The sequence below is a fragment of the Choristoneura fumiferana genome, chromosome 24 (assembly GCF_025370935.1).
Source record: "Choristoneura fumiferana chromosome 24, NRCan_CFum_1, whole genome shotgun sequence".
NCBI lineage: Eukaryota > Metazoa > Arthropoda > Insecta > Lepidoptera > Tortricidae > Choristoneura > Choristoneura fumiferana.
Genome location: NC_133495.1, coordinates 9,316,518 through 9,341,001, shown reverse-complemented (window position 1 = coordinate 9,341,001; position 24,484 = coordinate 9,316,518). Strand labels below are relative to the sequence as shown.

General features: G+C 39.2%; 2 protein-coding genes and 1 long non-coding RNA gene across 3 annotated transcripts in view; all 3 read right to left on the bottom strand.

Annotated features, from left to right (window-relative positions):
• The window catches only part of LOC141441460 (orexin/Hypocretin receptor type 1-like), a 233,215-nt gene that overhangs the window by 35,656 nt on the left and 173,075 nt on the right, over positions 1-24,484 (bottom strand). The gene's annotated exons all lie outside the window — the stretch shown is intronic.
• LOC141441411 (uncharacterized) lies at positions 15,000-19,594 on the bottom strand. The gene is made up of 2 exons (XR_012452795.1): positions 18,201-19,594; positions 15,000-17,237 (listed from the first exon to the last, which is right to left on the bottom strand). It is a non-coding gene; the product is annotated as an uncharacterized lncRNA (long non-coding RNA).
• LOC141441951 (cytochrome P450 6k1-like) lies at positions 19,950-23,995 on the bottom strand. The gene is made up of 7 exons (XM_074106838.1): positions 23,913-23,995; positions 23,508-23,857; positions 23,161-23,451; positions 21,992-22,240; positions 21,278-21,411; positions 20,685-20,831; positions 19,950-20,132 (listed from the first exon to the last, which is right to left on the bottom strand). The coding sequence occupies exons 1-7, from the start codon at positions 23,993-23,995 to the stop codon at positions 19,950-19,952; spliced, it is 1,437 nt and encodes a 478-aa protein (XP_073962939.1).

The window sequence follows — 24,484 nt, the reverse complement described above, 5'->3', positions numbered from 1 at the left end:
CACATTGCGAGGATGGACGAAAGTCGCTGGACAAGACGAGTCCTTGAATAGAGACCCAGAGTGGATACTCGAGGGCGCGGCAGACCACTGCAGCGAAGGATTGACGACATTTGACGGCACGGAGGTCGAGACTGAATGAGACGGGCACAAGATCGCCAAGAGTGGAAGAAGAAGGAAGAGGCCTAGATCAAAGATTGGATTACCAAAAGGCCACCATGATGATGATGATGGTGGTGCAATATACATTGTGCAGACTATGATCACGAACACAGTCGTCGGCAATTTTTTTTTAATAACATTGCCGTAGTGATCTTTTGCAGGGTTAGTTCCAAATTAAACAAGCGCTTTTTCGACAAAATGAAACCCTCATCGTTTTCCTGAAGATTCGAATGAGAAAGAAAAAGAAAATCGATCTTTTGTTTCGAGTTTCGAACGACATTAGCAAACTAGTTTAAGTATCTAAATTTAATCACTAGTAATTAAATAAATAAATTTGCATTAATTAATTAATGCATTACAATGAATAATTATAATATTGATACATGTCAAGTTACAAAATTTAAAATAAATAACAAAAGGGTCAGATAAATAGTCGTAAGCCTCTAGTGTAAGTTTATTTTTATCATATTTTTATATTTTTCATTTGTATTTTGTAGTTACAAGTTTACTCGCTTGTGTTTGGTTTGTTTTGGTTTTTACTGTAAGTCCACAAGATAATCTTTTTTTTTTAATAAATAAATAAATCAGTCAAATAAACTGCCCCGCGTCATACCAGGCGCAAAGGTGCCCAATACACTTGCCGCGTGGCCCCGTTGAACCGCGATGGGGCAAACCTTTGCACCAGAAACGACCCAGAGAGTGGGGGCAAGATCTTTAGCTAAGTGTCTAGATTCCAATAATGTGCTATACGGGAATTTGTTTTATCTTTGGAAACATTGAAGACCTAAAAAAATTAAAAAGAGCTTTTTAATTGTTAGGTATCCAGAATGAACGCGACAAGTATCGCGTGCCGACATAATGAAATTCAAGACAAATTTGAACAGAATTCTTTACAGAGTTCTTTACTTTTCAACTTTTTACAAAGCGGTGTTTCATGTACACTAAAGATACACGAAACGGTTTTAATAATGTATGAGGTTGAAGGGAACGAGTTCAGTGAACGTAACAGAAAACAGAAGGAGAGCCATGTGGAATAAAACTGGTGATGCCTACTTTTACATTTTTTTAACATAGTTATACTGCTACTCTCGGGACATGGAAATCCCATGTACCTTTTTAGGGTTCCGTAGCCAAAATGGAAAAATGGAACCCTTATAGTTTCGCCATGTCTGTCTGTCCGTCCGCGGCTTTGGTCAGGGACTATCAATGCTAGAGAGCTTTAATTTTGCACGAATATATATTATGTAAACTATGCCAACGAATATTTTTTTAAAGTACCTCCCATAGACGTAAAGTGGGGGTGATTTTTTTTTCTCATCCAATCTTGTAGTGTGTGGTTTACTTGGATAGGTCTTTTAAAACCATTAGGGTGTTGCTAAAACAATTTTTCAATTCAGTGATTTGTTTGAAAAATATTCAACTTTAAAGTGCAAATTTTCTTTAAAATCGAGCCCCCCCCCGTCTAAAATCTAAACCGGTGGGTGGAAAATTTTGAAAAAAAATCAGAATGGTATTAAGTATATCAAACTTACAAAGAAAACTATAACGATTAAGTTTTCTTGACAATTATTAGTAGTTTAAGAGTACATAGCAGCCTAAGGTATAAAATATCTAAACTTGGAATATTTCGTACAAAATACGAAATCCTTCGAAAAATATTAGGTTATACTTAAGGTTAGGTTAGAGTTGCGTCAAGGCGCGAAGTGCCTCAGCCACGCGGAATAGGAGCTCCGTCGACTTTGGCTTAAAAAAAATTGTCCACTTCATACTTAGACAAGTTCCTACTTAAACCAGTTGCTTCTTAGACCACTTGCTATTTAGACCAATTGCTAATTTGCTACGTAGACCAGCTGGTTTTTAGACGAAATGATACCCTTTGAAATAACAGCGCAGTAAATTCCGGTCACCTCGTTGAATCAACTCGGTCAATGTCAACCCGGAATGAATATAATACCGCTCTAACATTCCTGACCTGATGAATACTGGCATGATAATCAGAAACCACTAATTACCGACATGTTTTTCCCGTCCCGTCAGTGTTAGGCAAAATTGCAGCGGCTTCTGAAACGTCAGAACCAAATTAGGTTATTTTCCACAAATTGATTAATCTTCGGTGTCAACGAAAAACAGTGTCGCTAATGACGTGCTGGTAATTATCTGCTCGGTATTTATCAGGACGCGGTATGATGCATACCGGGCTGATAATTCGTGACATGGGTTTCATTCAATGTACGTGTACACAAAAACAGGGTCGGTATCTTCCGGGCCGGTAAAGACTGTCACTCCTTTAAGTTACTTACGAGTAACAGAGTTCTAAACTACTAAGTTTACTCGTTTTTTTTCCTTTTTAATTTTTATTTAAAGGTTTTTTTTAAGCAGTTGTGTTTTTTGTTTTGCAAACTTGACGGTATAGCCCGCCAGAGAAAAGGAAAGTACGCGAAATTACTAATTACAACCAAGGATTATACATAAATAAGAAAGTTCGTGACTGAAAGAGTGAGTATGTTTGTAACTCTATCACGCTAAAACGGCTGGACGGGTTTGGATGAAATTTGGTAAGTAGGTAGCTGGACATCTGTTATAAAACATAAGCTACTTTTAATCTCGATATTCCCACGGGATAGGGATAAAATCTCGAAACAACAACCGCTCGGCTTAGAGTCATGAAATTTGGCACGATTGTTTTTAATGTATCGTCAATGAAAACCGCAATTTAATTTTCGGAATGCCCATTTTTAAAAATCCCGAAATTTTAATTCAACTGCTCGATCTAATGATTTACTTGTGCAAAGCCTAAGTTATAGGTCAATTGGTGTCAAGTGTCCCATGATATTTATTTATTTATTCGTCAAGTCCTTTATTAAAACCAGTTTTATCTAGAAGCTACATAATGTTTGAGCATGTAACAAAATAATAATTAGGTATACAAATGTTTGCTAATTAGACCTCTATTTACTTTACAAGCGGAGCAAGCACAAGTCAAAATTTATTTACTTACTCTAAATTAGGCTAAATTAAAAGCATGTTGTTTAATTCTTCGTACTTAATTAAAATCTTCGCCCGGAATATTAAACGAGGTCCCTTCAAGTAAGAAAAACCACATTGTGGACAAAAGTTCATATTTTTCCTTCTGCTTTATATTATTACAGGTATAATACGATAATTGACTATTATTTATATGTTTCGTAAATTAAAACTTCACATGTCTGTTTTCGAATAAAGAAACATTTTTAAGCTACTTTTACAAATGACAAAGTTATAAAGGTTTGAAATTCAAGATTAGACAAAGAAAGACATATACTGGCATGTGACTTCACACGCAAGTCATCCATACTTGCTGCATAGAGAAAAGTGATTGAGAAAGAGACAGGTATATAGATTTTTCAAAAAATGAAATCCAAATTTCAACCGAATTAAGTTTTCTCTTCGCTATACTGTCTGTATATCTATATTTTTAACCGACTTCAAAAAAGGAGGAGGTTCTCAATTCGAGTATGTTTTTTTTTTGTATGTTTGTTACGCGATAACTCCGCCAATTGTGGGCCGAATTTCAAAATTCATTTTTAGTTTTAAAGGAAATACTTCCGAGGTGGTCCTATCGACAACAAGTCAAGATCTGATGATGGGATCTTAGAGAAATCGAGGGCTATAGCGATTTTGGCATTTTTAACATAAAGTCAAGTATTTACATTCAGAAAGTATCATTGGTGAATTGGACCCTGATAAAGAAAATCGTAGGTACCGGTACTCTGTTATAAAAAAGATATAACTATGCTGTGTTTGAGCTTAATGGTATCGTTGTGAGATGCACTTTAGCTACAAATCACTAAAAACAATGACAAAAAAAATAACAAAAGATGGAACCGACTTCAAAAGCCTCCAAAATAATTTTGTACTAGTTTGAAGTCGGTGCCTCAGCACGAGCCAGCAGGAGTGATTGAAGCCCAATATATAGTATGTAGGTGAGGTAGACGGGTCTATATTGGAATCCATGATATCTTTTGTCCTAATTTCAAAATCCATAATAACTTTTGCCATAAAGATGCTTTTATATTATGGATTACGAAGGAGACCCGGTTTGAACGCAAGATCCTCTGGTTGAGAGGCCATGCCTTAGGTGAAACCACTAGGCTACCACGGCTTTCTTAGATTGCTTTCCTGGTGGTTGCAAGTGGCAAGTGGTCCTTCATTGTTGCGTTCGAAGGAGGCTTTTGATCAAACAGTGAACGTCTTTCGACTGATAATGACAATTTTTTTGTAATCGACTGAATGGCAAACGAGCAACTGGGTCTCCTGATAGTAAGAGATCACCACCGCCCATAAACATCTGCAACACCAGGAGTATTGCAAAGACGTTGCCAACCTAGAGGCCTAAGATGGGATACCTCAAGTGCCAGTAATTTCACCGGCTGTCTTACTCTCCACGCCGAAACACAACAGAAGAACTTTCTAATTACAGCACAGTACAACATAGGCCGTAAAATGCCGATTTCAATATTCATCATTTCACTTCATTATCATACGCAACGCAGTCCCTAAGGCGCGAAGGGAAAGACAAACAGGGCAATGTCAACTCACAAAACATGGTCGGACCTTTGATGCCAGGCCCTTTGGGTGTAGGTAATGAATGGCGGACGCAAAGTTATATCAATCACGCAACTTTGTGTGTGCCTTTTTGTTTCGAAACTTTAAATTGCTGGAAAGATTTAGGTGCCATTTTTTTCGTAAAACTCGTGGTTGGTAGACTTCCAATCCTACTAACAAAAAGTATGGACTTTTGTTTGGTCTGAAATAAAGTTTTTTTTTTTTTTTTTACTTATGTCACGGAATAAAAACCGAACAAGAGGATGTTAATTTAGTGGATCATCATCATCATCCCCTTCATCCCTAAATTTCATTTTTAATACAAGCTTTTTTTGCTGACTATACTTTTTGTTGACAGTACTTGCATTGTCGCCCAAACTACATTTCCATACCAAATTTCAAGTCGTGCTCTTGCGGGAGACGATCCTGGCTAGACTAATAGTATGTCATTACTAGGTTATTGTATTGTCACGCGAATTACATAAGTATTCCAAATTTGAAGTCAATCTGACTACTGGAAGTTGATCAAATTTAACTTGCAAGATTTGACTGCAGATAGACAGACATACAGACTGACAGACAGACAAACAGACAACGGGACAGGTGAAACTAAATAAAAGCTTGTGATAAAAACCGAACTAGAGCATGTTAATTTATTGGGTCGTCATCATCATCCCGGTCTATATACGTCCCACTGCTGGGCACATGCCTAAGTTAATGGTATGTTTGAACTACGGCCCAAGCCCTCTTACCTTGAGAGGAGGCCTGTGTCCTGCAGGACGTATATGGGCCGAGATTATTGAATAGCATGTGGGCATTTCTATCTACCGTTGTACCCTGAGTTTTTTTTTAATTTGAAGGTACTCGTAGATTCCGAGCTGGAAAAACAGGCTTTCTAGATGTATCCCCAAAATACTGTATGGATGTGTCCGTTTTGTTACGAAATTCTTCTTAATAATTTTCGTAACAAAATGGACATATCCCTATAAACAATATTTTGGGGACACATCTGGAGACCTTGTTTTTCCAGCTCTGAATCATGGACTGAGTAGCCCAAATGTTGAAATTGAAGAGATACTCAGCGTACAACGGTAGATAGAAATGCCCATTGCCCATGTCAAAGCATGCTGTGTTGGGTTGGAAAAGTTAGGTTGGTAAAACTGCCGGTGCAAAGGAGCGTATCTCCATAGCAAATTTTTGTTGAAAAGCGCAATTTATCGGCCATAACTCTAAAACGGTACTCTTAATTATTCGATCATGTTGAAAACAATGTTCGTTGTTAGTATTTTATCAAGTTTTACCTTTGTCATTTATTAAATGAATACTTTGCGGAGGTCCATATCAATGAACTAAAACAATTTCTTTCCTTACCCGCGGCCTTATCGATTCGATTCTTTTATTACTTTTCAATCTAGTAATTTTTTTTTTTTTTATAATATCACTACAAAGCTTTTTCACTTCTCATGCTCGTAAAGTTCGTTTATGCTGGATCCAGGCGGCATAAAATGACTTTTTATGTTCTATTGCATAAAGTAAAATCTTTGTCTAAGACCAAGGTAATCGGGTGTCAACAGCCACAAAGGAAAAAAGTTTCTACATATTTTTTAAATAATCAAAATTGTTAAAATTAAAATAAAAACAATATAAATATAATAAAATGAATAATTTATGAAAACTAATATAATTGTATAGTAAGTTATGAAAACTTAAAGGTAAGTGAACAACATTGTTTCCACTGTTGCTATTTAATTTCCTCGCAATCCAAGTGAAAAGCAGAGTGTAAAACTTGTGCATTAAACCCATTATCCCCTCGACGTGTTTATCCACTCTCGCCGTACCGGCTCGGGTGGCTATATGAACGTCTTAGGTAAAATGGCTCGTTTTATGCTAAGTGCAAGCAACTCTAGAAAACATTTCTAACCCTATCGTGTTGTTAGCTCATGGAATGCATTCCCCGAACTTGTGATAAGTGCACCTTCAGGGAACAGTTTTAAAAATAGTTTACACAAACACTTAAAAAAAACTAATAATACAAGTGCAGTGATATGTACACGCATCAGCTCAAAGAGCTGCTAGCGTATTATTTGAATAATAATAATTATGGTTTGGAAGATTAGGGGGGGGGGGATTATGGCGACTTTCGATCGGATCGATGGTATCCGAAAATACCTATTCACTTAAGCAAACAAACTTGTTTTTTCAGTTTCTGTTACTCCTTAAAAATATTTATTGTTGTTATTTAACACCTAACCGCGGATAGGGAGACGAGCTGTCGGTAGGCCTCCAACAAGATGGAGCGACGACCTGGTTAAGATCGCGGGATCGCGTTGGATGCGGAAAGCACAAGACCGGTCTGAGTGGAGAGCCTTGGGGCCTATGACCAGCAGTGGACATCTTTCGAGTGACATCATGATTTAACTTATGATTGGTTTTTTGGAGTCTTTTTGTATTTTACACCAAAAAACGAATCCCAGTGCTGGTCTCTTTTTCTAGTTTTTCCGTGTATCCATGTCTCAGTTTGTATTATATTCCATATCATGATTTAACACCTAAACTAAGTAGCGGCCATTATAAGACACATAATACTCCAAATTTCATCAATATACGCCTTCTAGTTTTTGAGTAAAATGCCTGTGACATATGGAAACTTTTTTTTTGTATCACGTGCTTCATGAGTGAAAAAGTTTAGTCGGTTCTGTTATAAAATTCACATCTGTTTCTGTTTCAAGGATATCTATTTCTTTTTTCTAAATTAATTATGTATTTGTGCCAGTCTAATTACATAGTCGCGTGCACGTACAAGCCCAGTTATAAATACGGTGTCTCAGAAATACGACGAAAATGATTCATTGCTCATAAGTCCCTGGAGTAGTTCGTAAATTCATATTACTTCTTATTAAGGGTGTGCCCTCAGTTTGGGCTGCTGGAAAAATCTGTTTTTTTTTCCCAAAAAATCTATACTAATATTATAAATGTGAAAGTGTGTGTGTTTGTATGTTTATGTATTTGTATGTTTGTCCGTCTTTCACGTCGAAACAGAGCGATGGATCTACGTAATTTTTGGCATAGAGATAGCAGGCCAGAAAAAGACATAGGCTACTTTTTATCCTGGAAAAATGCGTAGCCCCGAGGGAACAGCGCGCGATAATCGAATTCCACGCGGGCGAAGCCACGGGCAAAAGCTAGTATAGCTATAATTTAGAATATAACCGTACGTTTAGTCTGGCAGGTAAATAGGAATTCCGTCCGGGATTATAAAAATACCTACGGGAATTTTCAACTTAAAACCTAAAATTGTTAAAAGTGGCTCCGAAGCGGTTACCGTTTCGTGTGCTCTGCCTACCCCATTTGGGAATACAGGCGTGATGTAGACTGTTTTTAAAAACTGGAATAAAAAATATTTAATTTATTTATTAAATAAACAACAATTAACTCAAAACTAAAGAACGCTTAAAATATCTAAATGTTTCTCGCAGTTAAAAAAGTAGGTACAATCATTCTCACTGCGTACTTTCTACGTTTGCCTGCTCTTCTATATGAAATACATGAATACGTTGTCATACGTATTGCCCTAATCAGGAATTTAGCTTAATATAATTTACGACATTTTTATCGATACAGTCGATAAGAACCAGTAAAAACAAGTAACCAGTGCCAAGAAAGAAGTGGCAGTAAAAGTAGAGTATTTTTTCGGACAGTCCTATGTCAAAGACGAAGATTTGCATTTTATGGCTGTACCATCTCATGGTTTTACGAATACTATTGTGTTACGAGACATCTTTGCAGTCACATGATACAGGAGGAATTTCATGCGGAATACGGATTGCTGAGGACCCGGGTTCGATTCCCAGTGCTGGTCTCTTTTTCTGGTTTTTCTGTGCATTCATGTCTCAGTTTGTATTTTCGATATGGTTTCACGGGATACCCGTAAAAGTAACAAATTTGGAGTTGAAATCAAAAATACAAAAAGACTCCAAAAAACCAATCGGAATTTCATGACTCATAATCGAAAGTGATGTCCCGCGGAGTGTTTTGCTTACTCTTCTTAGTGTTATTTTTATATCAAGTAGCTGTTGCCCACGAGTCCATCCACGTAGAATCGTTGTGTTGCTCTGAAGATGAGCTCTGGTTGAGTTTAAAACGCATCAGTGTAGTGTGAGTTTGTGTGGTTTGTGTGTGTCCTTACAGTGTGGAGGTCAAGGAACTGCATAAACACATTTCTTGCATCAGGAGAGCAAAGTAATTATTATTGTTATTAATATATAAATTATCAGGCAGGCAGTTGCAAGCAACTGATAGGTGCTTGTATCTAGCTGTTCCTTGGTCAAGTATTCTTTGTATTGTTAATGTGTTGGTCTAGCCGGTTCTTAAATTAGTTCACATTCAGTGCTGAGACTACATGTTCTGGTAGTTTGTTCCATATCTTGACCACTCTGTTACATAAGAAATGTCTGCGAGGAGTGTTAATTGTTATAGTTCATTAATTATGAATCTCCGCAATACCGCAAAGTATTGTATGTACCTACCTACATTACAGTACGAACAAACGTTGACGAACCTGAAAATGTTGATACCTATTATAACGTAGGTACTGATCTTGCAAGAAAAATCATGACAGTTATATCCAGTAAAGTCGATGGCTATCCATAAAATTGAAGCACTGTCCTTTTAAAAGGCAATCAGCAACAACTTATAAGAATTGGAGCAAGTGCAAGTCCAAACTGTGACCTTCCTTAACGAGAAGGACGCTGTTTATATGTCTTACATAAATATTAGAAAGTATAGGGTTTCAGTTTGATTCCTTTGACAATCTAAATGTTTCTTTGTGAAAATGGACTATGGAGTGATGACAGTGCAATTTTTAGGGTTTGTTTTAGGATTTTTTTACTAGACTGTCCGAAGAAGAGGTATGTTTTTTGAGTGTTCTTTTCATTAATATCAAAGGCGTATTATAAAGTTAGTGATTATATCATGGACAGGGATATTTGGAAATAATTCCGATCCGCATTAGCGATCCCTTCAAATAGCGAACCTACTGTGTTAAAAATAAAGTTGTGTTAAATACTTGTGATGTATACATATCATTTAATAATATTGTAAATCTGTTTAAAAAATATATATATATATACCGTTGAGTTTCTTGCCGCTTCTCAGCAGAGGTTTTTCCGAACCGGTGGTAGATTTTTTTTGACATTCATAAGTGCTTGTTATAGCCTAAATTGAATAAAGATATTTTGACTTTGACTTTGACTTTCGTTTTGCGCAGTCTAATATTTTTTTCATGAAAGTTATAGAAGCGTCCTGTAATGGGGAGGATAAAGTCTGGTAAAACTAATGTTATAAAAAGTTCGATAGTTATATTAAAAAAGTTTCTATCCTCGTATAAAATGAGTTTAGCACGTCATATAAGGGATAGAACTTGTGATTCTAATCAGCAGAATTACCGTCCTCGTCTTTTTTATAGCGTTTATCATATTTTTGCTTGTAATAAAATGGTGTCACTATAAATAATTATTAATTAAAACGTTGCGTGAGTTAGCAAACGTGTGACGTAATTTATGTTGTATCCTAAAAAATCTAAAATGCAACAAGTACGTACTAGTGTTCTGAATATAAAATTATGCGAGTCAGAGTGCTGAGTGAGTGGGTGAGTGAGCCAGTTAGTAAAAAGCATTTGGGAAAAAAAGCGAATGGAAATTTTGTTATTAGGAAATAACGATTTTAGGGAAATGATCTAACCAACTTTGTCAAATGTAAAGTAGCATACAAACACAACACTAACAACATTCCTCTGTAAAGGTACGTTCACACCCGTTGAGGCAGTAAGAGTACGAGTTGTAAGTCTCAACTGTCTAATTAATACATTCTACTACTCCATTTGCTGGTGGTTTCTTGGAAGTGACGACGGAAGTCAACGGAAAGTAGCGGATAAATTAAATAAATTTTTTGAAGCTAACTGGACAATCAGAACAAGGAACTTCGTGTCGAATGTAATCTGGTCGTTTTTAGGAAATAATCATTTTTAGTAGTAAACCCTTTCGCTAAAGGTTTAGATAAAAGTAATTTAATGAATAAGGCGTTACTTTTGGAAGTCTCCTACTACTCCCACTACTCTTTTCAACCAGAGCTCTTCCTCAGAGCAACACATCCGTTCACCATGCTACCAGATATATTTTTTTGGGTTGAGTAGCCTGAAGGGCCAAAGACAAGGTCCTTGTTTTAATTTATGAGATTTTAGTTTTCAAAATTTATATGAGGTGCTTTATAGGAGAAAAATTCATTATGGACGACTGGGAAGTGTGACACAGGCAATGCTGGACTCTCAAACCCCGGCTGCACGTCCTCAACTCCCAGGAACTTATTAGGGGAAGGAAAGAGATGGCGAGGTTTCTTATCTTCCCACAGTCATACTTAAGCCATTTGCTGAAAAGCCGGGAGAAGAGCATGCATTCTTCTGTTTGGCTCTGCAAGTGTTAAACCAGATGTTAAACTCCAAAACCTGTTAAGTCTAACATGGTGAACAGTTGTCAGCGTATTCCAGTGGTGGTGATAGTTTTGTTTGTGTGATTTATGTCTGTTCTTATCTTATAGTCCAGTCTTATAGTCTTAGAATGTTCGAGTGGTGCTGTGATCAGTTGTTTATTATTAACGTTTATGTGTGTGATTCATGTACTTTCCTCGTGTTGTCTATTTGTACTTATACTATTGTTGTGTCTTGTGTTGTGACGTGTGGACGTGGAGATGCATGAACAGCCATTTTGTTGCATAGACGCTACATACTTAGCTATCATAAGGTCGCGGGTGAGCAAATTTATTGCTTATATTATAGTACATTATGTAAAGGCGACAGAATTTGATTTCATGCTTTATTTAATGGAAGAAAAAAGCGTGATGTTCGTCTAAAATTATTGTATGATAAGTCAAGTTAATTGCGTCGACGTTTTGAGATTGGCTTCCGCTGTTTGTGCTCGTGGTGCAAGTGAAAAGCGTTTGATAATAAAAAAATATCTTGATGATAAAATTATGAGGAATCATTATAATCAGAAATATATTTACTTTGTTGCATTTCACTAGCAAAATTGTTCACGGAGAGTAGGAAATAAGCACTATTATTTTTCATTATTTGAAAAACTTCAAATTAGTTAAGCGGATGACGGGATAGCCAAGTGGTGAGAGGACCTGACTACGACGCTTGAGTTCCCGAGTTCGCTCCCGGGTCAGGGTAGATATTGGTATGAATAATACAAATGTTTGCTGTCGAGTCTTGGTCGTATTTAAGTATGTCCATGAATTACGTGAGACATTTTTTAGGATTTTTTGACTCCCCCGCCCTCCCTGATGAGATTTCGTAAGATTTGCCTTAACTCCCTCCTCATCTCACGTCACGTTACTTTCACGCAATTTTACACGGTATTCTGTTGAAAAAAAAAAACCAAATTCCAAAATTCGTGATATTTGTTAAAAACCCCCCTCTCCCCCAAGCGAGTTTTGGAAAGATTTTACTTGACCCCCTCCCTTAATAAAGACCTCACGTAATTATTGGACGCCCCCTAAGTGCTAAAAGTGTAGTGTTAGTTGCCGCCTGCTTGTGTGTAATTGTTTTTTATTTGTGTAGTGTTATGTCTGTGGCAATAAATGATTTTATTATTATTTTTATTTATTAAAACCACAACTATGTTTTTCTTGGTCTTATCATTGTTTTATTTTACTGTGTTTAGCATAGCTTTAAAATACAGATAATAAAACTTATAACGCCACAAATGCCACAATGAACGACAACTAGCCACTTGCATCCACCGGTTGCCCGCAACTCTGATGATGTCGTCCGTCCATCTAGTGGGAGGTCTTTATCTTCTAGTTTGTGGTCGCAAGTTGACTTTTCTCACCAAACGGTTATCTGCACTTCGAGTGATGTGGCCCACCCATTGCCACTTCAACTTACATATCTTCGAGCTATTTCGCTGACTTTAATTCTTCGGTGAATTTCCGTATTCCGGATTCTATCGCGCAAAGAAACTTCTAACACAGCTCTCTCCATAACTCGCCATGAAAATTTTTAATCTAATAAAATAAAACTTCTGCCCCATAGAGGGTTAGAAGGTCTCATCAAAGCACATAGCGATCTAAAATCTAATTTGATCAAATTTAACGACACTATCCGCCATCGCTTGTAGCTTCCACTGTTACATTTTTTGGCATTCACGCGTGCAATCAAGGAACAAACGGAAAGCTTTTAGCTATGTAAACAGACATATTTATATTGTTGTAATTGAAGATCATCTGAAGCATGGGAATTTAAATTTGAACGGTTGCTACGTGATTCTACTTTTGTAATATCGGCTGACAGCTCCATTTCTATATTGTGTGGACGTTAGTTAGCAGAAGTGCGTTTCCAACTTGGTCGCTGCTCATGGTAAAAAATAGGCGATTTTAGTAATAGTCCGGTACAAACAGATGTTGTGAATAATGCTTTGTCGTCGTATTTTGTCGGAAAAGTCGAGTGTCACCTCGTAAGTTCTGACTTTTTTTATCATACATAGTTCTTCAGACCGAGCCTAGAATTATAAGTATTGTGATTTTGGAAATGACTTACATAAATTTAAAGTTCTTTTTTCATTGAAAAATTTGTACTCCACCAAGTACATTCGACAGTTATTCTTACCATTTGTATTTTTTGAAGTACACGAGCACTTACGAGGTTAATTGAATAAGGGTATTTGGACTTTGATTTTGACACCATACTATTTTATCAAGATTTTTCCACCAATACCGAATTTAAACTGTCTCTAAATATTTAACTCATGAGTTTAAAATGTTTATCTTGTCCTATATGTACTCTTAGCGTAATGTTCATATGGCCTATATGTTAATTACTTGTCATATTTTTTCCATAGAGGGGAAGTCACGTATTATCATCTATTACATAAGAGCTTTTCGGTGTAAGTATAAAAAATACCGTCGATCGCCACCTAAATCTTTCTTATCCTCATTTTAATTCAACTTTTAAGTACCTTCGTGTTGCACTATAATAAACCAGTAATACAAAGTTCGCGTGGCTCAGCTCTTTTGTTGAAAAAAGTCAATAAAGATAGTAATGAACTGAAATGGTTTTGGTTACCCTGAAAATCGTTAACGGATATGAGTTTGCTAACGACAATTGGTCATTGCAATTTTAGGCGCTGATTTCTTTACGTTCATTAAAACAAAGGGTAAAATAAGCCGAGGTGTGAAGAAATTCACCGGTGTGTGAAGATCCCAATACGCACTCGGACTCTGCAATGGGTTATATATAAGCCGAAATGGTTGTTATATCAAATCAAGTTTGTAAAGTCATAGCAAAACCGAGGAAGATGCGTGATCTTCTTTTGTTGGTCGTTTTGGAGGTGTTGGGTGAAGATGTGAAGATTTTACCGCACGCAGATAACCGCTGAGGAAAAATAGTGTTCAAGTGGTAACCACGAACCGGAGGATGAAACGCTGGCAGCCCTTTTACTAAGTAGACTGACGACATCGCGAGAGTTGCGGGTAACCAATGGAGTGGCAAGTTGTCGCTCATTATGGCGTTCTAAGGGGGAGACCTTTGTTCAACAGTGGACGTCTTCCAGCTGATGATAAAGGTGTTAAACTTAAGATTTTCACACTTGCATGCTGTCGCAATAGTCAGATTGTACCGTTCTATTATATTTGCTTAAGGCGTATTTATAGGGATAGCGATTAGGATGCAAAGGGATAAAACGTAAAGAAATAAAAATCAGAGCCACCAATTTATCACTAAGGATAACAGTTTAACCCAACACCATCCCAAACAAAACCCTGTTCCCGATTATCTCAGTTTGTCAGCTTTTTACAGGCTATTTTAACTTTGATTGACGTTTCCCATTTGCAAACCTTTGTTGTCGTCGAGTGTTGACAGCGCGCTAAACAATCTGTCAGATATATCGTTGAAACGGTTTTGCTAAAAATATATCTATAGAAAAATCTTGCGGGACTTACGGTGCTAATGCAACAAGAATAACAAAACCATAATCAAAACGCCTATTCTGTAAGTAGGCCACAAATGGCTCTTTAACATGTCGCATAGGGATCTTTTACCTTTACATGTTTCTTTATTTACTGTTAAGGCATGTTAATCCTAACTGTTATTTTACAAATTAGATCCTAGCTGCAGTAAGGGAGAATATACTAAATTGACCTGTTCATTAATATTGTGGTATTCGAAACTTACGGGGCACTAACTCGATTAAAAACACTGAGAAATTAATTAATTCCGGCTTTTATTCAGGACAAAATGTGTACAGATACAATGCTTGAGTATCGACTGACTAGCTGTCAAATCGTTTAGTTACCACACTCTTCCCCACCACATAAAAATCGTATTCGCTAATATAAAATGAACCAACCAATTAACTCAACATCAAAAGAAGAATGTAACTTAAACAACTACTTTCAGTCACAATTCGAGCTTATTTTAACACAAACTTGCTTAAACTTTAAAACAATCATTCTCTACTATAGACTACATTCGAGCATCTGGTTTACATGTCGCTTAATTAACCTTCCCCCAACATCTACTAGGTATGTTACCCCTGGCGTCAGACTTGCCTTGATTTCACCCAAAATCCATTTTTTTGTCTTATCTCCGAAATGTCTAACCATAACTTTCATTCCAACATCAAAAGCAACTCTACGATTACCTCTACTAAATTCTGCTAGTTTTTCATTATTAATTTGTAATCTTGATGTTATTGGTTGCGGTCTTAGTAATGAAAATCGCGTTCTCAATTCACGCTGATATAAGAGTTTTGCAGGACTGACACCAGTGGCTCGGTTGACGCTTGTACGATAATCTAATAAGAACAAATTCATTGCATACTCTAGTGTGTGTCCATTTTCCATAATTTTCTTAACATGGCCCTTAAAACTCTGGACAAACCTTTCCGCAGCACCATTAGTAGCTGGAAAATATGTTGGTGTGTAACTTATTTTAACTCCTGTAATATTACAAAACTCTTTAAATTCGTTACTTGTCCATGTAGTTCCATTATCTACCACTAGATGGAGCGGGAAACCATACCTGGCATACAAATTTTTAAATATTGCAATAGTTTTAGTCGCTGTTATATTTGGCATTACATAAGCCTCTGGCCACTTGGAATAACTATCCACAATTACAAGGAACATTTTACCACAGAAAGGACCCAGAAAATCTGCATGCAAACGCTCCCAAGCCGACTGAGCTGAAGGCCATGGTGTCAGTGGTACTTTTTCTGGGGCATTTCTGCTTTCCAAACATACCTTACATGCGTTTGTTATATCAGTAATATCTTTATCAATTGACACCCACCAGAAATATGATCGAGCAATTTGTTTCATTCTGCTTACACCAAAGTGACTTGCATGCAACTCATTCATTACTACATTTTGTAAGTTTTTTGGAATTATGACCCTCGCACCCCACAGTAAACAACCCTGATCTATGCTTAGCTCATTTTTCCGGTCATAAAAAGGCTTCAATTCCTCATTTAATTTGTCTTTATCAGGCCACCCATCCACACAATGTCTCATTACCGATGCTAATACTATACATTTTTTTGTTTCTTTTTCTACCATTTTCCAGTTTACATTTTCAAAATTAGACATTGACAAAAAATTAATTACACTCAGCTCACTGCTTTCTAATAAAGGGTGGTTAAAAGTATTATTATCATCTACAGGGTTACGTGATAAATAGTCAGCAGGATTTTTATCTGTTTTTATATGTTGAATGGTGTAGTTAAACCCAGACAAGAATATTGCCCAATGCTGTAATCTCTTACAGGCCATTTTTGGAATGCCTTTTTTTGGGCCGAAGATACTGACTAAAGCCGCATTGTCAGTTTGCAATTCAAATGTTCTTGCAAATAGATATTCATAAAATTTTGTAATACCAAAAATTATAGCAAATGCTTCTTTTTCGATTGCTGGATACTTCTCTTGAGTATCAGTTAATTTTTTGCTAGCATATGCTACTGGTTTCACAACACCATCTTCAGTCCTGACTGACAGAACTGCTGCCACCCCGCAGTCTGATGCATCACAAGTTAATATGACAGGTAGATCATTACTGTAATGAGACAGTGTTGTGGTTTGGGTCAAAGCCTCTTTAATTTGTAGGAAAGATTTATCACATTCAGTTGTCCATATAATTTTCTCATTTTTAAGACAATTGTACAATGGCCTTAGTATTGTAGCCATATTTTTAAGAAACCTATTATAGTAATTTATTTTTCCTAAAAAGGAACGCAACATCTTTAAATTTTCAGGTCGGGGTGCTTTCAGAAGCGGCTCAATATTGTCTTTTACAACACTAATACCTTCACTTGACACATGATAGCCAAATACTGTCAAATGTTCTTCAAAGAATTTACATTTTGAAATTTTTAATTTTAATTCGGCTTCGGAGAAGCGTTGCAAAACCACTTTTAATCTTGAATTTACTTCCTGTATTGTTTTTCCTGCAATAAAAACATTATCTATGTAAGCTTTTACACCATCAATGCCTGACAATAATTGTACAATTAGCCGTTGGAATGAGCCAGGACCGGTGCTGACACCATATGGTAAATATAGATATTTAAAAATTCCCTTTTCTGTCACAATGGTAGTTAATTTTTGTGATTCATTATCAAGTGGTGCTTGCAAATATGCCTCCTTTAAGTCTAGTTCACAAAAATAGTTATTTCCCTCAAAATTTGATAATATATCATTTATTGTTGGGAGTGGGTAATGGTCTATTTCTAAATTTGGATTTAGTGTTACTTTGTAATCTCCGCACAGTCTCACGGAACCATCACTTTTTAAAACAGGGACTACAGGTGTACCCCACTCACTAAACTCAATTGGGACTATACGCCCATTTGTTAGAAGTCTATCTATTTCAGATTCAACTTTTGATTTCAATGCAAATGGCACACTTCTAGCTGGCAAAAATTTTGGCTTAGCATCTGGTTTTAATTTTAATGTTATTTGTGCCTTCTTGAAATTACCCCAACCCGGCTCAAAAACAATTGGAAATTCGCGTTTAACATCATCAATACATTTTTGTTTTGAAACTTCAGTCATACATTTATTTACATTTTGTTTCAAATTTATTGGCCACAGTTTCAGCTGCAATAACCAGTCTTTTCCAATCACTCTTGGAAGTCCATCTTTTACTACCACTAATGTCAAATTCTTACAAGATATGTTATCATATTTTACATGTAAGCTATTTATAATGCCAATTGGTTTTGAAATTGATTGGTTGAAGTTTATCATTGTTAAATTTGAAGGGACTATATTTAAGTTTGGAAACAACATGTTTTTATCATTTTCTGTTATAGTAGTGATATCTGATCCCGTGTCCACTTCAAACTCAATTGGCATACCCTCTATCTGTATTTTTAAGAACATTGATGGCACTTTTTTTAATGACTTACATTCAATATTGAGCACTTGATACTGGTCCGGTTGTTTATAATTCTCACATGCAGTGTCTTTTTCTTGATCTTCAGGTATTTGGTCCACCACAAGTGTTTTCACATTGGTATTTTTCTTCATACACACTCTAAAAATGTGTCCTTGTAGACCACATTCACTGCAATACTTGTACCTCAATGTGCAGTGCTCCCGGATATGTCCAAGTTTTCCACAACAAAAACATTTGCTTCCCTTTAGCTCCACATTCTGCTTTACCTTTGGTACTGCTCCTGTTTGTTTACCTTTACCTTGTGATTTAAATGAAAACATTTCCATTGTTTTCGACGTATTTTTGTGTGATAATTTGAATGCCATTTCAGCTGTTTCCGCTACAGTCACTAACTCGGCCAGTGATTTATCAGCAACTTTTAATAGCTCGTATCTAATGGTTTCATTATATACTCCATTCAACAATCTCTCCTTCAACTGATCATCAACATCTTTGAAATCACAGTCCTTGATCATTTTTCTTAATGCCAACAAGTAATCCTTAATATTTTCTGTTTCTTCCTGTTTTCGGTCTTTAAATCTTGCCCTGTGTACTGCCATATTTGTTTTTGGATGGTAAAAATTATACAATTTCTGGCACAACATCTCGTAGCTAAGTGTAATTGGTGATTCGGGAGAACACAAGCCTGATAGGTTGTCGTAAACATTACTGCCTAATTTTGTCAATAACAGCGGCACTTTCTTTACTTCGGGAATATCATGCAGTAACATGTAACAATTTAATTGTTCTACGTAGCTACTCCAATTACCACCATTGAAATTTTCCAAACTGGATGGCAGTAAAATTGTTTGTTTGTTAGTCGCCATTTTCTTAGCACTTTGATAGGTTACAAGTACGTGTTGCCGAATCACTTTTCTTAGTTCTTCTACATTCGGATTATCACTCACACATAAATTTAGTTCTGTAACTAGCTGTAATAACAATTCTTTTGGTGTCTCCTGTATCCAAGAAGTCTTACCACTGTCAATTTTTTCTTTAAATTCTTCCATTTTTTTTTTTTTTTTTTTTTTAATTTTGTTTTGCGTTTTGTTCTTGCTTGTGAATCGTGACCTTTCGGGTAGCCTGACAATGTTTGCGTTGCGTTCTAGTAACTGTCACAGGACACACACCCTCAAACGTTTTAATGAAGATTATTACCTCAAAATTCAATTAATTTGAAGTTTATTGCTGATTGTCTCGCGTCAGTTCGTAACTTTCTCGTCGCCAATGTGGTATTCGAAACTTACGGGGCACTAACTCGATTAAAAACACTGAGAAATTAATTAATTCCGGCTTTTATTCAGGACAAAATGTGTACAGATACAATGCTTGAGTATCGACTGACTAGCTGTCAAATCGTTTAGTTACCACAATAATAGAATTATTGGTTCTAATTAGCAGTAACAGTTTAACCGATAAGTACCGATTAAGTTGATTTACTAAAAATCGCCTCGTGAGAAACCCGCTTTAGGATCCGTTTCCACCAGAGATGTGCGAGGATGTGTTGCAAGGAATGTGTTTTCATGGACCAATAGAAACGCTTCTTTTTACTTCGACTCGCTCTGCTCAGCCGTTTCCACTAGAAATGTGCTGCGCGAGGAGAGGAAAAATAAAGCGTTCACATCCTCTGATTGAAACGCAGCGTAATCGTTGCGGATATGGCGCGTGTCACCATAACTGGCTGGGAACACCGAACAGGGAGCAGTGATCTGCGAGGCACTCACTGGCGCACATGTGAGGCCCGCGTCCGAACGGCAAGTAGGCGTCCGAGACGGGGCGGCCGGCGGCGAAGCGCGCGGGGAGAACGCGTGCGCGCCGGGAAGTGCACGGGATCCATCTGCAGCCCGCTCAGGGAGATGTACACGGCGGTGCCTCTCTCTATGGTCACGTCCGTGCCGGGAATCTGTGAACGGGTTCAAAATCTCTATGTGTGCCATAATGTTTGTTTTCCGCATGTTCTGCCGTTGCGCATAGACTTGTAGTTACAGTTTAGCAGCACACAGGACTCAGGGCGCTTCCGGGTGCGGGACGCGCCTCGTAAGTCAGTCGTTGTTGTGGGACCGTTTTGTAACTTGTTGCTTGTTTTATTACACGCGAGTTCTAAAGAGTTTCGGTATTTTATTATATGAGAGAGAGAGAAAGAAACATTTTATTTACACATATTCGATACACATAAATATACATTGGTGGAAAAAAAAAAAATAACATCGAATAGTATAAAGTGGACCCACTCAGCATAATGTTTCGGCAAGCCGCAACGCTGTTTTTCAGTGGACCCATTTAAAAACTAAACATATAAAACATACAACACACTATGACGACACGAACGCCAGCGGAAGGAAGTTCGCAAAGAAACTTTCAATCCGGAAATAATGGCAACACTCGATCAGTATTGCAACGACTCATCCCACGAAGAATCCTGCAGTGGTGACCCCGACGTGATTCGAGCACGCACACGCTGGTAGTCGGTGGTGGCCCGTCGGTCGAGCGTGGCGACCGGCGGGTGCATGCGCAGCGCTTCCTTGAGGCAGCGCGCCAGCAGCGGCATGGCCTCCAGCGCGCGCGCGCCCCAGCCGCCGGCGTCGCGGACTGCGCGGCGGACCTTTTGATATGCAAACAAACTGTAGTACGATCCTAAACCATCATTTCCATCAAACGGCTCGCATCGGATCGGATCGGATTTTTATTGATAAATAAATAAATTATTAGGATATAGTCTGTCCGGCGGCGCCAGAGCAAAAGATATCTCTTACAAAAAGAGCGTAAGTGATCCCAAATGTTTCATTTGCCAAACTGTTTTATTTGGAAAGTCTCGATTTTCTCCGAAACTCAAAAGATATCTCAGTGGATTTTCTTATGATTATAGATAGAACCAGGATAGAACAGAGTAGATTAGGTTAAAATTGTTTTATAAAAGTTCCGAAAAAAATATGATTTCAGAGAAAATAGTGAATTAGAAAATGAAACTGCTTAGCAAAGGAAACATTTGGGAATAATATTTCGGCGTAAAGACAGAGAAATATACTAAATATGTAGAATGAAATGTACCTCGTCCCTCGCCCGCGCGGCCAGAGGGGGGCGCCGCGCCAGCGCACGCAGCAGGAAGGTGGCCGCCGCCGCGCTGGACTCGAACCCCGAGAAGAACATGCCCGCCTGGTACAGCAGGTTGTCGCCCGAGAACTCTGCGAACGGTACACGCCTCGCGTGAACAAACAAACTGTAGGCCTCGTGTCTCCCTTCTGCCGTCGGGTCTTGAAATACTGTTTTAGATTTTTTGGGTGACAGTATATACCGGCACGGATAATATCGACATGGAAATACCGACCCGATATTTCGTGTACACGCCCATACAAACTGATGTCAAAATGACAAGAGTTACTATGGGCGTGTACATACACGAAATCTCGGGTCGGTATAGTACCTACGGCCGGTAAATAGTGTCGCCCGATTTTTCGTGGTTAGGTCAATATTTCTATCAATTGTTCCGTACATTGGTTGATTAAAGCGTACGGCGTCGGCGTCAAACTACATGTTGAATCAAAAATTTCGACGAAAAAACTTTTTTTGAAATATTACGGATAGGTACCTCGAATGGCAACCGCGTACCGAAAGACATCACCAAGATCGCAGGAGTCTGACGGATGCGGGCGGCGCGGGACCGGACACGGGACATCTTTTGGGGAAGGCCCATGGCCGGCACGAGTACTGTCTTTTGGCTGACGATGTCGATGTTTCCGTCGGAAAGGATCAGGGGGCACGCACCGAACAAGGGGTTCTGCGGGCCTTCCTTGAGCTGCCTGAGGTAGTCGAGGAAGTCCCCTCGGGCGGCGCGGGCGGGCGCGGGCGCGGCTCCCTCGCGCGCCGCCCACGCCTCGCGGAACAGGCGCCGCGCCTCGCGGAACTCGAAGTAGAGCGGCGCGCCCGCCCGCGCCGCCAGCGCCGCCAGCCACGGCGTGAAGAACACCACCACCAGCGCCACCATGCGCCGCATGCCCGAGAAGAACTCCAGCGCTGCGGGCACAAGCACGGCGGGTCAGGGGGGGGGGCTTACCGACCGTCTGCGGAACATAGAAGAGGAAGCTTTTATTTTATTTGAGTTGTTTCCTGGAGAAACTTTTGCAGACTCGTGAGAGTAAATACATCATTTCACTCGGTGGATATTTGACACGTGTCCCGTTTGTCATCTCTCTATCGGGTTCCACGGTTCGCCATGATTGTCGGATTCCACTGCATGTAAGAATGATGTAATGAAACATCGTATGTAACATAACTCATGAATCGTGCCGAGCCGCTTTTTAACCGACGAAAAAAACGGAGTAGGTTATCAAGTCGACGCGTATATATTATATATTTTTTTTATGTATGACCACGCATAACTTTTTACAGAGTAGTCCGATTTTAATGATTCTTTATTTATTGGAAAGCGTATACCCCGAGTGTGGTCCCATTTAAATGTGGAAAAAATATTCTTACCCTAAGGGTACGAAAACAGGGGATTGATTGTTCAGTCGCTGATTGTACTATATGAACAGTCATAACTTTTTACAGAGTTGTCTGATTTTCATAATTCTTTTTTTATTAGATAGGGTATACCTTGAAATTGGTATTATATACATTTGGAAAAAACACCCCAAGGGTGGGAAAATAGTATATAATAAAAACTTTTTAACAAAAAAATTAAACCGCCGCAAAAACTGAAAAACAAAAAATAGTACCTTTTTTGTTTGACCTAGATTGCTTTTCAGTTTTTTCGTCGGTTAAACTTTTTTGTTCAAAAGTTTTTAAATATAGGGTAAATACTGGGATCGTCGAAAAAAGTGTAATTTTTCATAAGACACTTTATGATGCCGATCGAATCCGTCTCCCGCAGCGATCGAAACCTTCCCGGCGGTTCCGAGGAGGGTTCCGGTCGGTCCGGGCGGCGCAGTCACCGTTGTCCGTGTAGGCGTCGGGTTTGGAGAAGGAGTCCGTACGCGCGCCGAGCGCCACGCGCGCGATGAGGTCGGCGGCGTAGCGGTGACCCAGCTCCTGCGCGTCGGCGGGGCTACGCGCGGCCGCCGCGCCCGCCAGCCGCGCCAGCAGCGGGGCGTGGCCGCCAGCATGGCCGGCACGGCGGCGCGCATGCGCGAGGCCGACAGCGCGGGCGCCATGCGCCGCCGCACGTAGCGCCAGGCCGGCCCGCGCAGCCCGAACAGGTTGATCATTCCGAAGCTGTCCTTCTGCTGCTCGCCCGCGAAGTTGCGGTCCGCGAACGCGTCGAAGTCGGTCACGAGCACGCGCTTCACGAGCAGAGGGTCGCGCAGCAGCAGGCACGGCTTGTGGCAGATGTAGAAGCCGACCAGCGGCTGGTCGGGCGCGGCGCGGTACAGGCGCGCCAGCAGCCAGGCGGGCGGCGCGCGCAGCAGCAGCCCGGCGCCGTAGTGCCAGCAGCCAGTGCGCGCCCGGCAGCGCGGGCACCCCCGCCGCCGCCAGTAGCCGAGACGCCAGCGGCAGTACCCGTATAGCGCGCCGCCGCCGCCGCCGCCAGGAGCGCGCCCAAGGCCAGGAGTCCTTCGCTCGCCTGCATGCTGATCGAATGCGTACTGAGCCCCGCCACGCTTGTCTCGCAATTTATTCGACTCGAAATCTCTGTTTTCACGCCCGTCGAGTCAATTAGCATAACAGACGCTCTAAGTAAACAGACTGAGAACCTTCGTTATACAGGTTGGAAATTTGTATAGTGTAGCGGGCGCTAGCTTCGATCGTTGTAATGGCGCCGGTACGCATTGTCCGTTGCTTGCTTAGCTTAGCTGCAATACTGTAAACCCAGAGCCCGCGGCAGCCAGACCTTCATATAGTATAATGCAGGGTTTCCCATTTTCGGCGCCTCACCGAACTAAAAATAATATTTTCATGCCCCTTAAGTTAAGTTCGGAACAGTTAATTTACGTACGCTAACCAATTTAGATTTTTTTGTTCAAAATACAATCGTACCTACCCACTACGCCCCCTGGTTAGTTGGGAAGTACTAAATAAAGGCTATTTTTTTTATATATACTCGTATGGTACTAAAGCAGGCAAGAACGATCCCAACTATGAAATTCGCATTTTGAGCGCTTTGGAAAATATCATGTATCATATACGTTACAAAACTTTCATCGTCTAAACTTATTTTATATATATTATGTTCGGAAATATTATAAATAGAAAACACTTCTTAATTGCAAGACACTTTGTAGGGTTTGCAACCTCCTGCCAAACAACCCTTAAAATATG